This window comes from Bufo bufo, chromosome 6, assembly GCF_905171765.1.
Source record: "Bufo bufo chromosome 6, aBufBuf1.1, whole genome shotgun sequence".
Lineage (NCBI taxonomy): Eukaryota > Metazoa > Chordata > Amphibia > Anura > Bufonidae > Bufo > Bufo bufo.
Genome location: NC_053394.1, coordinates 259,285,791 through 259,300,238, shown reverse-complemented (window position 1 = coordinate 259,300,238; position 14,448 = coordinate 259,285,791). Strand labels below are relative to the sequence as shown.

The 14,448-nt window shown below is 44.9% G+C and overlaps 1 protein-coding gene across 3 annotated transcripts; it reads left to right on the top strand.

Moving 5' to 3' along the window:
• Window positions 1–1,363: 1,363 nt before the first annotated feature.
• Window positions 1,364–7,369, top strand: FAM241B (family with sequence similarity 241 member B). Of its 3 annotated transcripts, none has more exons than XM_040435574.1 (3): window positions 1,364–1,476; window positions 4,308–4,427; window positions 6,683–7,369. In XM_040435574.1, the coding sequence occupies exons 2-3, from the start codon at window positions 4,341–4,343 to the stop codon at window positions 6,944–6,946; spliced, it is 351 nt and encodes a 116-aa protein (XP_040291508.1). In that variant the 5' UTR covers window positions 1,364–1,476; window positions 4,308–4,340; the 3' UTR covers window positions 6,947–7,369. The 3 variants fall into 3 exon arrangements, with proteins under 3 accessions (XP_040291508.1, XP_040291510.1, XP_040291509.1); XM_040435576.1 differs by having other exon boundaries at window positions 1,369–1,468; XM_040435575.1 differs by having other exon boundaries at window positions 1,430–1,577.
• Window positions 7,370–14,448: the final 7,079 nt, after the last annotated feature.

The following is a 14,448-nucleotide window of genomic DNA, read 5'->3' as shown; positions in this document are numbered from 1 at the left end:
AGGCTGGCGGATTGGTCCCGGGTCTCTACCTTTAGAGAGTTCTATTTTAGACCTGTTCCGCATGCTTTTTCTTCGGTGATTGCTCAGCTTTAAACTAGCAAATATGAGCCTCCGTGTCTTGATATAAAATTCAGGATTTTCCTAATTTATGACGTAAAGTCATGATTTTATGAAAGACACGGAGGCGAGTATTTCCCACCCGTTAATTCTTTTACCCATCCCACGGATTTATAGTATTTTAACTATCGCTTGTTTTATCTTGACGTATTTCTGTATTGTTTATTTATTTTTTCTTTTATTTATTGATCCGTGTTTAAGTTCTCGGATCCGGATACTGATACTGATTACTATATTACCATGATTTCTCATTTTCCCTCCAGGTTGATTGCCTTCTGTCAGATGTCTCCAGGTTGTTCGCCTTTGACCAACGGTTCCAGGTGCTCACCTCCCTGCAGTTTGGTTTGGTTTCTTTCCTCAGTCAACGTTCCGGCTGTTGTTGATGGTTCCAGGTTCCAAGTTCTCGACAGTTGAAGTCCACAAAGAAAGAGGAAGTGTCTGTCCAGTGATGCGCCTTATATAGGGGCTATGGGGGGTGGAGTTGTTACCATGGTTACTCTGATGATTTTTTCTTCAGTTGTCTTTGCTGCTATATTCTCAGTAAAGAAAGAGTTAAGCAAATACTCGCCTCCGTGTCTTTCATAAAATCATGACTTTACGTCATAAATTAGGAAAATCCTGAATTGGTTGCTATGGGCAAATAAGTCAGTCATGCTTTGTACCAGTTTTGATAAACAGGGAATTGCACAAATCATACAACCATGTAGCACCCATAATCACACAAATTAGTAGCGGGGTGTAACCTGCAGGGCACAGGAAATTTGGATTTCTGAAAGAGGCCTGGCCCTGGTGACAGCATACAGATTACCACTATTTCCCAGGCTGTCCTGTGTAGCCGCTATGGTTTAGGCTGGGCTTACAAGGGAACGTGGCTTGGAAAAGTCAAATATAACCCACGCTACAGACATTTTTCTTCACTTTTGGTGCAGATTTTGGATCCATATGTGTTTTTTTTTTTTTTTTTAACACCCAGAGAGCTCTAGCTGACTTTTTTTTGTCAGGTATTTTACCATAAGCTTCTATATAGAAAATACAAATACACGTTAACATTTGTGAAAAATCCTGGTAAAAAAAACTTCTGGCTTCTTTTCACAAGCTAAAAGAAAAACGCAGCCTCCAAAAAATGTGTGTGAAAGAAGTAGTTCAGTTTCTACAAACCTCCCATCCTTACAGCGGCGGAGCACAATAGAAGGGACGCTAGCAGCCATGTGATCACTTCAGGAGGCCCCCGGCAGAGGGCAGCACAGAGCAGGGAAGATCAGCAGAAGCCCAGCCCTGCTTCCTGGCTGCAAACTGAAAGCGTGAGCTGGCCGAGAGCAGCAGGAAGTGCAGAGGAACCTTGTGCTGCCTGGTAAGCAGGTACGGATCGTGGTAGGACAGGAGCAGCTGGCACTGTGGCATTTATGTGCCCTGAAGGCAGGTGGCTGTGGACTGCACGCAAGATAAACAACATTTTGCATGTGAGACTACAACTCCCAACATGCCCTGACTGCTGCTTGCGCTAAGAACCTACAGTTTCTGCACAGCTTCACAACAGTAGGGTGCATAGTAAACAATCTGATCCTTATGATCAGGTAGTATGTCATCTTATTCTATGTGGTGAGGGAGATAAGCGGCTGCCATCAGCCACACTTATCTGCTTTATAACAAAGGTTTACACAGTCCCTGTGATGGGACATAGGGCCATCATAGATCAGGGCCCCTTATTTTAGAGCCACCTCTGAGCAAAATGAGACAGCAACAATGAAGGACTGAAGCCGGACCTTTTCTGCAGACCCCCTAGTGTGGCTGGGAATCCTACTAGATGCTGCTGCTGGGTTCTGGCTTCATTGCTCGCCCTCGTGCACCGCAGGTCTTAGGTCTCCCTTTGTCAATATCTGGTTTGACGCGGGTCACGTGGCCACTGCTAACCCTGGGAGACCTAAGATCTGCAGAGCCCAAGGGGGATCAATGGAGGTGGAACCCAGTGGTGGTAATCAACTGAATAGGATTCCTACCATGGGGACCACACTGGGAGGTCTGCAGAAAAGGTCCTCAGGGGTAACAACCCCTTCAAAGACAAATGCCTTGCTGACCTCAGCTTCCCCAGCCAGGAGCAGGACCCGTGGAAACCAACTGATCACCCCAGTGGCCGCATTTTGAAAGGGATTGAGACATATTATATATTAGATACATGTCAGAAGATCGCATTGGTGACATCCAGGGCCAGCTCTAAGTTTCATGTGGGGCCCTTGGCTGATGAAGTCTCAGTGGTCCCCCATGTGGCATTTTGCGCTATGCACCCGGCAATGAAACTGCATGTATCATAATTATATATATTATTTATATATATATATATATATATATATATATATATATATATATATATATATAAAAACGGGATGAGCTGAAGTTTTCACCACAATGTCCCTCAGTAGTAATAATTCTCCTTATAATGTGACAGTAGAAAAATGCCCCCTAATGTGTGTCTGTACAAAAAAGGTCCCCTTAAAATGAGCCCCAGTACAAAAATGCCCCCATTCTGTTTGCCAGTACAAAAATATCCCCATATAGTGCCCCAAAATTGTGTGCCAGTATAAAATACCCCCTATATAGTGCTCCCAGTAAATGCCCCCATAGTGTTCCTCTCCCCCCTTCCCCCATAATGTGCCAGTATAAAATACCCCTATATAGTGCCCCCCATTAAGTGGGAATATAAAATACCCCTATATAGTGCCCCCAGTAGATGTCCCCAATTGTGCTCCTCTTTCCCCCTTCCCCATGGAACCCCACATAATGTGTGCGAGTATATAATGGCCCTATATAGTGCCCCCAGTAGATGCCGTCATAGTGCTTCTGTCCTCTCCTTCCCCATAGTGGCTCCTATAATGTGTCAGTAAAAAATACCCCCCCCCCCCCCCCCCCAAAAAAAAAAAACTCCACTAATACCGCCATGCTTCTGGCAGCGATGTGGTGCAGGCTTCCTCTGGCCTGTGTCACGCACTGTACTAGGGTTGCACCGGGTATCAAACTATCAATACCGAATCAATATTTTTGTACCCGAATCGATGCGATGCCAGGATTTGCTATTTTCCGATACTAGGCTGTGCTACTGGTTTACGGATTGGAGTTATATTAGTTTTGATGCTACTTCTGGTAATGGCCTAACCTTAAAGCGCATCTGTCACCATGGTTAACCCTAGTAAACCAGGCGTACTGCCTGGCAGGGTTGATCATAGTGGCTAAAATGACCTCTATTTCTCTGCAATTTGTATATGTTCTCAACGCAGAGAAACACTTTAGAGGAAGATTTATCAAAACTGGTATAGGGTAAACTGGTTTAGTTGCCCACTAAGAAAGTTGGGTTACCACCATGTAGAACTGTCAGAGACTGAAGAAGACTAAAATCTACCAAGATAAATCCCACTCCCCTCTCCTAAATAGTGCCATAGCTAGGCAGATTTGAGAAAGCTGGGTGACTATCATATGGAACTGTAATAGACTGTGGAATACTAAATCTACCGAGACAAAGCCCCCTCCTCCGCACTCCTAAATTGTGCCATATATAGGCAGATTTGGCTTTCAGGATCCTGGAAAAGCTGGGTTACTTGTACAATGTAAAGGTAACATTATATGGACAGCGTGCACAGATCCACAAAACTTGTAATCCCATTCTCCAATACTGATCCCTCCTACCTATTTAGGCAAATGTAATATTCAGGCACCTGAGAAAGCTGGGTAGCACTGTCTGCAGTGCCCTAGGACTGTATAGTATACCTGCACAAATACAGGGGGAGGTTTTGTAAGAAGCTGCTGAAGTATTGCATAATGCGCAATGCCCACGTCCGGCATCCGTGTTTTGCTGTCTTGAGAATGTACCCTAAAAGGATTGTCCCATTACAGCTTATCCTCTATCCTGTGGATAATGTGTGTAATCAGCGAGGGTTTGTCTGATAGGGCTCCTGCTGATCATGAGAATAGGGGCTTGTGTTCCCCTATTTGAAAGGAGCGGCGGACGTGTGCCTATCTTCTGCTTCATTCAAATGGGGGGATACTGGCTCCCATTCTCATGATCAGACTTGTTGTAATGGGACAGCCCCTTTAAGGTTACAGTATATATTATTTGTGTAATTGTTACCATCCGTCTGCACAGATAATATTTGTGTAATGTGCATTGTGTTACCTTCTAACGATGGGTTTATTTCCATTAGATACATTGAGTTTCAAAGTTACTTTTAAAGGAAATGGTGCGGATTTTAGCAAATGGAGAAATTGTTCAAGATGATGACCCACGGGTGAGGGCGAACACCCAGCGCAGCAGTACCCGCCAGGTAAGAGCTTGTTTAGGTACAGCCCTCTTTCTCCTGCAAGGTTAGTAAAATAATTGCAATTTTGGCTAATTTAGCCATGTGCATATGAATATAGAAAACAGAATCACCGGTTCAATGCCTGCACCCGTCGGATCCTATTCAATATAAAGGGGTCCATTGGTACTCTGGCATGAATACCAGCATTCTGCTGGGAAAAGCGGTATTTCATCCAATTTTTTTTTTAGATATAAGCTTCAATTGGAACCTGACATGTTTTATAGCTAATTTGGCTAAATTCACACGACTTGTGACTGCTGTTTTTAGAAAAAACTGAAGTCAATGGGGCTATTCGCATGGCCGTTTTATGATGGTCAGTGAATAGCGGGTGTAAAAAAAAATGACTCACCTCATCCACTTGCACGTTCTATTTTTGGCTATTTTCACAGGCAGACGGACCCAGTTGAAATCAATTAGACCATTTTTAGGAGTGCACCCATCTAATGGCTGTTAAAAATGGGTACACTTGTGCAAATGGCTTTTTAGGGGTTAAAAAAATGACTCACCTCATCCACTTGCACGTGCAGAGGCAGTCGCTTTTCTCTTGATGCTGAAGGATCTGAAGAAGGTGATGTCATCACCCTGAGCGCAGGTCCATCAGGAGGTCCTTCATAGTCAAGGGAGGAGCAACTGCCTCTGCGCGTGCAAGTGGATTAGGCTAAAAAAACATTACAGCTGAGCACCACTTTGGGAGACATTAGGAACCACTATGGGGGACATTTTTACTGCTGGGGGCCATTATGTATACTAGGGATCGACCGATAATTGGTTTGGCCGATATTATCGGCCGATATTGAGGATTTTGAACGTTATCGGTATCGGCATCTATTTTGCCGATATACCGATAACGTATTGGGAACACAGAACGTGCTGCTCTCAGCGCTCTCTGTGTTCCCTCCGCAGCACAGGGGAGAAGGAAGCAGTGTCTCCTCCCCCTGTGCTGCTGCTGCCGCGAATGACAGGAGAGAAGACAAGAGGAGGGGAGGGGCTGTGGCCGCTGCGCCACCAATGAAGATAAGCCTTTCATTCATATACAGGAGGTGGGAGCTGGCTGCAGAATCACATAGCCGGCTCCCGACCCCTATGAGCGATAGCTGCGATCCGCGGTAGTTAACTCCTCAGGTGCCGCGGATCGCAGCTACCGCTCATAGAGGTCGGGAGCCGGCTATGTGATTCTGCAGCCAGCTCCCGCCTCCTGTATATGAATGAGAGACTTATCTTCATTGGTGGCGCAGTGCGCCCCCCCCCAAGCCCCCCAGTATTAATCATTGGTGGCGCAGTGCGCCCCCCACCCCAATCCTGGCCAATAGTAAAAACATTGGTGGCGCAGTGCGCGCCCCCCCCCCCCCCACCCAGTATTACTCATTGGTGGCAGTGGCCACAGGATCCCCTCTCCCCTGCTCCTCCGATCGGAGCCCCAGCTGTGTAATCCTGGGGCTCCGATCGGTTACCATGGCAGCCAGGATGCTATTGAAGCCCTGGCTGCCATGGTAAGCTCCATGCTGCTGTGTGCACAAAGCACAGAGCAGCAGGGACAGTGTGAGCTCCTATTCACCCTGATAGAGATCTATCAGGGGGAATAGGACAAGGGTTCTAGTCCCTAAGGGGGCTAAAAGTTAGTAAAAAAAAATATTAAGTATAAATGAAAAAGACTTATAAAAAAAAATACACATTAACAATAAACAAAAAAATACACATTAACAATAAACATATTAATTTTCAGCAGATTTGTGTAGGAATTTTTTATTTTTTTTTCCCAAAAATGAAAATTCCCACAATATCGGTATAAATTATCGGCTATCGGCCTGAAAGTTCACAAAGTATCGGTATCTGCCCTAAAAAATCAATATCGGTCGATCCCTAATGTATACTGCAGGGGTTGGGATTTAATTAAAAAAAGCCAATGGAAATCATCAGTTTTTAACAGCCATTTTTTTCACATTTGTGTGAATGTAGCCTGAGAGTATATTCACATGACAGTAAATGCCACGCTGAAATCCTCGTGGAATCAGTGCCCCATTGTGTGCAGCGGGTGAACTATACAGCAATTTTACGTTGTGAATTCTGCCATAAAATCCACACCATTTGGTGTGGATTTGGCTGTTTCGGGATTCTGACAGATACGCTGCAGACCCTTCTCATGTGCCTTAATGTTTTGTGTGTTGCAATCATAACTTAGATGCTAAATGTATCTTTATTTCATCTGTTTTTATGCACAGGGATTTTTTAACACTGCAGGAAATGCTGGAGCAGGAGGACCACAGCAGGTGCCCCAAGATGGGGTGAGACAGGAGGGGCGTTCTCCTTTCACCGACATTAACCAGCAGCTGGTGAATATGGGTTTTCCACGATGGAACCTGGGAAACCAAGTGGTAGAGCCAGTCATGTCCATTCTCTTTCTTTTCCTCATACTTATGATGGGTGTCCGTGGCTTGCTTCTAGTTGGTTTAATATATCTTGTGTCCCACCTTAGTCAGCGATAAGTGGAAACATGGGACACTGGACACGAAGACTGGAAAGCCACGAAGTGTGGTCTATATCTGGATAAAATCGGTGGTGGTGGTGACCTTCGGTGGACCCTGACAGAAAAATCCAAACTTCAGAACTACAGGACACTTTTGAATGACTCGCTCCTACCACCTAGTGGTAGGAAATGTTAGTTACATGGAAGCGCTCTTGGAAGGAATTATTAGTGATATGGAAGGATTTCTGTGTTTTCTAGTTCCTTGGTTTTATTCCTAAATACATTCCTACTCTATTTGTATGCTAAGCTAAATTAATATCGTCAACAACCACTTGATATGAAATGAGATCTTCGTTTTCTCCATTCCACATGTCTTTTTTACTGTGCAGATACAAGATGAAGAGTTATAAATAAACCCAATATGCACAAGTTGTGTCAATCAGTTGAAGAATTGCTGAAAACTTTATTGAAATATTACCTTTGGTTTTCAGGAGCTGTACGGTACATAATAGGGACCTACTGTTTAAAGGGCATCTGTCAGCAGATCTGTACCTATGACACTGGCTGACCTGTTACATGTGGGCTTGGCAGCTGAAGGCTGAAGGTGTTGGTCCCATGTTCATATGTGCCTGCATTTCTAAGAAAAATTATGTTTTAATATATGTAAATGAGCCTCAAAGAGCAACAGGGGCGTTGCCATTACACCTCGAAGCTCAGCTCTCTCTGCGACTGCCGCCCCCTGCACTTTGATTGACAGGGTCAGGCAGAGAAATCGTCATCATGCCTGGACTTGTCAATCAAAGTGGAGAGAGAACAGAGCCTCTAGGAGTAATGGCAACGCCCCCGTTGCTCCTAGAGGCTCATTTGCATATATTAAAACATCATTTTCTCAGCAAAGTGTTGTTCCTTTGTCTAGAAAATCTCTTTTATTAATATGGTAATTACCTGAGTAAGGAGCCCGAAGGGGCTGTCCCTCTTACCGTTGGAGCCCAGCACCGCCCCACTGCTAATTTATTCACTCCTCATTGCTGGCTGGCGCATGTCCTGTGAGGCCGATTCCAGGCGCTGACCTGTGTATCCACGGCGCATGCGCCAGATTACGGCTCGGCAAACACATTACGTCCGGTGATGAGGAGTGAATAAGTTAGCAGTGGGGCGGTGCTGGTCTCCAGGAGAAGGGGCGCATCTGGGCTCCAACGGTAAGAGGGACAGCCCCTTGGGCTCCTTACTCAGATAATTACCATATTAATAAAAGTCATTTTCTAGACAAATGACAACACTTAGGGTAGTAATTCCAGTATATTTTATTACAAAACGAGCAGACTGATGTGATGATGTTAAAAGATCTGTCCCTAAAATCCAGGTGACAGAATCCCTTTAAGCAATTCTCTTATATATTGTATATCTATTGATGAAAATTGCTAATGGGAACAATATAAAACTAGAGCAGAGTTAATTTCTTATTCAGTAAGCAGCCTGTTCACCACTTTCAGACTACAGACTGCCATCTATTCTTGCTAATACGTACTTAGTGCATTTGGAAATCCCCACAGGGATTTTTCTGTTAATAACCCTACTATGATTCCCCGCTATATTTGTTAAAGGGGTTGTCCCACAAAAATACTGAATCTACCTGTATAGCTCCACTGCTGTTTTGTCCAGCTGACTGAGATGGAAGCACATGCTCAGTAACATCCTTAAACTGCCACCAGCTGCAGCAGAAAGGACACCCCCGAGCTGCCAGCCTGAAATAAATCTAGCAGAGTAATAAATGGCAGAAGCTCTGGATCCACGTGAGCCACAGTGCTGGTTCTAAGTTTGCTAAAGAGACTGTCATGTACTATATGAGATCTAATTTTCATTTTGTACATTATGTATGGGATAATCCCTTTAAGTAATTTAAAGGGAACCTGTCAGAAGTATAATGCTGGCCAAGCGTTGGGCTGCATAGAATATGAACAGACTCCCTCATTACAAAGATCTGTAACCCTGATTTATCACACGGGGGGTAATTTGAAGTTTGTCTGTTTGTATAAAGGCAATGGTCTGTGAGTTAAATCTATGGAAGTGACACACCGCACCTGTTGAATTTGGAGCAGGCAGACTATCACATTCTCACTTATTTCACCTGCTACAGCTAAGGCAGGTCAGGAGTGGAGTGCAGTTGAGACAATTTTTTGAGATGTGTCAACTATGATGAATAAAGGCCAAATACTAACTTGCTCCCCAGGAATGCCCACACACAGCTAGATGTTTGAAGTTGACTTAGCAGCAGCAAAAATAACTATGGCCTTTCACAGACTATTAATAAATGTGTCTTAGGCTACTTTCACACTAGCGTTAACATTTTCTGGTATTGAAAAAGCTTCAGTTTTGTCCCCATTCATTGTCAACAGAGGCAAAACGTAACTGAACAGAACAGAATTGCTCCAAAATGCATTCCGTTCCGTTCTCATACCTGAGAGCAAACCGCAGCATGCTGCTGTTTGCTTTCCGTCCTGGGATGCGGAGCAAGAGTGAAGCTGGATTGCACATCCTCAATACTATGCTTTTGGCCGCATGCACACGACCGTGGTGTGTTTTGCAGTCCGCAAATCGCGGATCTGCAAAACACGGATGGTGTCCATGCGCGTTTTGCAATTTGCGGAACGGCACGGACAGCCTTTACATATAACTGCCTATTCTTGTCTGCAAAGAGCGGACAAGAATAGGACATGTTATTTTTTTTTTTGCGGGGCCACGGAACAGAGCAACGGATGCGGACAGCAAACAAAGTGAATTGGTCCGCATCCGAGCGCCAAAACGGCAGCTCGGATGCGGACCAAAACAACCGCCGTGTGCATGAGGCCTTTATCTAATAACTGCTTCTCAGCATAATTAACATCGCTTCTCAGTGCAATTTATAGTATACCTACCCCTATGTTGCATACTGTACATGAGACATTGGTATACAATTTGATCAAAAAGCATAGCCCCACTCACCGCGACAAGGTTGCCTCCTTGAGTGGGAACCTACTCTAAAGTTGGTGCGGCACTGTGCTGCGACCACTGGCGCCACAGCACAGCACCAATAGGCAGCGGGACCCAGCAGCCAAACAACGCCCCCACTGTCTGGCAGAGCTACCCTGGCACTGGGCCCCACCAGCACAGCACCAGAGGAACAATGGCCACCGCACCATGTGAACAGCTGTCAAAGCTCACCTTATCACTTGCTCTCAGCAACTCCAACTGAGAGGTGGTAGGAATTTATACACCCTTATGCAGTCTCCTGCTAATTAGAATCACCTGGGTCAAATGGGGAGGAGTGCTGATACGAGAGGGGAAAAAAAGAAACTGGATCGCACATCCTCAATACTATGCTTTTATCTAATAACTGCTACTCATCGCGGCGGCCATTGTTGCTTTGGTAGTGGGTTGGTGGGGCCCAGTGCCAGGGTGGCTTTGCCAGACAGGGGGGGCGCTGTTTGACTGCATTGGTGCCGGTGGTTGCCGCACAGCGCTGCGCCAAATTTAGAGTAGGTTCCCACTCAAAGAGACAACCTTGTCATGGTGAGTGGGCCTATGCCTTTTGATCAAATTATATACCAATGCCTCATGTACAGTACTGACCACAAACACACTTATTCAGTTTGATAAGAGCTTAGCTATAATGAGTGTTTATGAGGTCAGGATATCAGAGATAAGGCTTCTCATGAGCTGTCAGCTGATGGGACTGAGAAGTGATACTCTGCAAACATACAGATTTTTAACCCCTGTTACTCAAAAATGGTAGGAATTTTTTTAATAAAGTCTAATTAAAAAATGATTCAAATGCAATCATAAAACAATTGCCTCTGAAGGTGTACATAGCCTTAGAGGGAGGTTGCAGGACCTCCTTCAGCCTGATAGATTCACTATGATTTACACTGAACTGGTATATATTTGATTTTCTGACTGCAGGAAAATGCTAATTCATTAAGAAACTCCTCTTAGGCTACTTTCACACTAGCGTTCGGGTGTCCGCTTGTGAGCTCCGTTTGAAGGGGCTCACAAGCGGCCCCGAACGCATCCGTCCAGCCCTAATGCATTCTGAGTGGACGCGGATCCGCTCAGAATGCATCAGTCTGGCGGCGTTCAGCCTCCGCTCCGCTCAGCAGGCGGACACCTGAACGCTGCTTGCAGCGTTCGGGTGTCCGCCTGGCCGTGCGGAGGCAAACGGATCCGTCCAGACTTACAATGTAAGTCAATGGGGACGGATCCGTTTGAAGATGACACTATATGGCTCAATCTTCAAACGGATCCGTCTCCCATTGACTTTCAATGTAAAGTCTGGACGGATCCGTTCAGGCTACTTTCACACTTAGAAATTTTTCTAAGTTATAATGCAGACGGATCCGTTCTGAACGGATGCAAACGTCTGCATTATAGGAGCGGATCCGTCTGATGAAACATCAGACGGACCCGCTCCGAACGCTAGTGTGAAAGTAGCCTTAGTCTGACATGGGATTATAGATCATATAAAACCCCAATTAGCCAACTGAAACAAATACCAATAAATAAGACACGTGAACACATAATATGCTCCTTCTAATACAGTCACCCAATGGCCTAACTGTTGCTGGGTCCCCTAAATCTTCCTAGCCCAGCAACAATCCTACCATAGGAGACCTCACTGACCAATCCCTCGCTACCTGCCCTAACCTAGTAACTAGTGCTATTTTTAGCCACCCTGACCAACAATTTTGGCGGGACAATTCCCGCAAAAATGAGCTAAAAGCTAGCATGGGATGATCATAATCCCATGAGGATCCCTCCATATGGAATTTTCGGGATCTTGACAGACACGTGCATGAAAGGCCGGTCTCACTGAATGTACACTTTGCAGAGATGGCGCTTGTCACCGTTTCTTGCTGCAAGTGGCCTGCAGCTTGCACCTTATGGGCATCTAGTCAGTGCCTGTATTTAAAAGGGTTTTCCCAGAGTTTAATATTGATGACCTATCCTCAGGATAGGTCATCGGTATCAGGTAGGCGGGGGTCCGACACCCAGGCCCCCTGCCGATGAGCTGGTTGAAGAGACGGCCTCATGCCATGCGAGCACGACCTTCCCTTGTTTGTTTACCCGCTCATCATTCACAGAGTAGCGGCGAGCCAGTGTAATTACAAGCCGCCCCATTCATTTCAAAGGGAAGGTTCGTTCCTATTCAAGTGTATAGAAATGAGCCCTCCCATTGAAGTGAATGGGACCGCTTGTAGTTACACCTGCTCACCCTGCGCTGTTGACGATGAGCAGGCAAACAAACAAGGGAAGGCTGCTTTAGCACAGAGTGCGGCCTTCTCTTCAACCAGCTGATGGGCGCAGGTGGCGGACCCCCAGCGATCTAATATTGATGATCTATCCTGAGGAAAACCCCTTTAAGTAGTGACCCGACTGGGCTCTGCATACAACCAATGTATACAGCTCCCAAAACTGGAAGGGCCGTTAACTGCACCCACTTACTAGTGCAGCTCCTCAGCTTGGGATATCTCTGTGTGTCATTTGCTCACAGCCCAGAAAGCTTAGAGTGATACTGATTTGCCAAGAGCTGCTGACAGATGGAGATTCCCATCCGGCTGATACACTCGGCTAAACTCACAGTTCCCAGGAAACGTCTTCAGGTCGCTACAGCAGGCATCAGCCGCACCACCTATACACTGTACATTTAGATTTCTGTATACTGTTTAGTACTATTTAGTTTGGAGTTTTGTATTCTGCTTTCTTCTTTTTTTTTTTTTCATATTCCTGTCATACTTTGGAATACATGATGTGCGTGGGAGTTTACTTTATATGCATAAAAAAGATTTTTAATAAAAAAAAGAGTGTACAAAAGTATTATTAGAAATCCTGTGGAATAGACAGATTTTGTCCCATTCATGTGAATGGAGCAAAGCTGCAATTCTCTGCTGCCGGTACTAAGTAGACGGCCTGCAGTGTAAACAATGAAGAGAGTAAAGCCTGTATAACACAGCCCGATGTGGCAAAGGATTGTCCGGCAATCGCCTGCTCGCTAGCAGAGGAGATCACTGCTATTAAATGTAGCGATCTCATCTGCAGAATGCGGAACGGCGATCACCATGCCATTGCTCGTCCCCATGCTGTATAGTTTTTTTTGCCGGTGGCAGATAATTTTTTAGACACCACAATCTGACGCCTGCAAATTATATTTTTTTTTAACATGTCAAAAGATTTGGATTGACCAACCATCGAATTTGCTCGTTCATTGGGCAATCGGCGGCAGTATTACATTGCTAGATGATCGCTAACAAGAGTTCATGCGAATACTCATTAGTGATTATCTGCTGAAAAATCAGCCAGTGTAATACAGGCTTAAGCATCATGGCTCCTTTATACGGATGATTGGCGGGGGTGCTGAGAGTTGAGCCATCAACTCTAAAGCCTGTATTTCACCTGCCTGTATTACACTTTTTCGGCAGATGATCACTAACAAGCGTTCGTAGTAATGCTCGTTGGCGAACATCTGGCAGTCTAATCCAAATCTTTTGACAGGTTAAAAAATTATCGTTTGCAGGCAGCAGATTGTGGTGTCTAATCACGATCTGCTGCCAGCAAACAATGATTCAGTTTAGGAAAGAGTGATGTATAACAACTGCTCCTCCCTATACCGAGGAGGAGATTGCTGTATGTAATAGCAGAGGTCTCCTCCGCAAGTGAGCAGACGACTGCCGGGAAGGAACTCTTCCCTCCCAATAATCGCCTGTTAAATCGGGCTGGGTAATACAGCCTTAAAGGACTCCATAGTAATGCTTACTAGCAAATAATGCAAATACTTTTCACAATAGGTAACTTGTTTGAACATATTAGGATGATGATGATGGCTTACACTTGAAAGTATGTTCATTTTTTTGTTGAGCCAATTACATGTATACTGTGAGCTTAGACTGGTCCTGCATAAATTTGCTAAAATAATTTTCCATTGATCCAATAATTTGCAGTGTTTTAGTCGGAAGACAATATTACCATAAATCCCAACTCTTAGGCCCCTTTCACATGGGCGAGAATTCCGCGCGGGTGCAATGCGTGAGGTGAACGCATTGCACCCGCACTGAATCCCGACCCATTCACTTCAGTGGGACTGTGCAGATCAGTGATTTTCATGCATCACTTCTACGTTGCGTGAAAATCGCATCATGTTCTATATTCTGCGTTTTTCACGCAACGCAGGCCTCATAGAAATGAATGGGGCTGCGTGAAAATCGCATAGCATCCGCAAGCAAGTGCGGATGCAATGCGATTTTGACGCATGGTTGCTAGGAGATGATGTTACTAAATTGATAAAAGTCAATTTACTGTATTATTTTCCCTTATAACATGGTTATAAAGGAAAAAAAATTGCATTCCTAATACAGAATGCTTACCAAAATGTTGCTTGAGGGGTTAAAAAATAAAAATTAACTCACCTCATCCTCTTGTTCGCGCAGCCGGCATTGTCTTCTTTCTTCATCTTTCAGGACCTGCAAAAGGACCTTTGATGACGTAATCGCG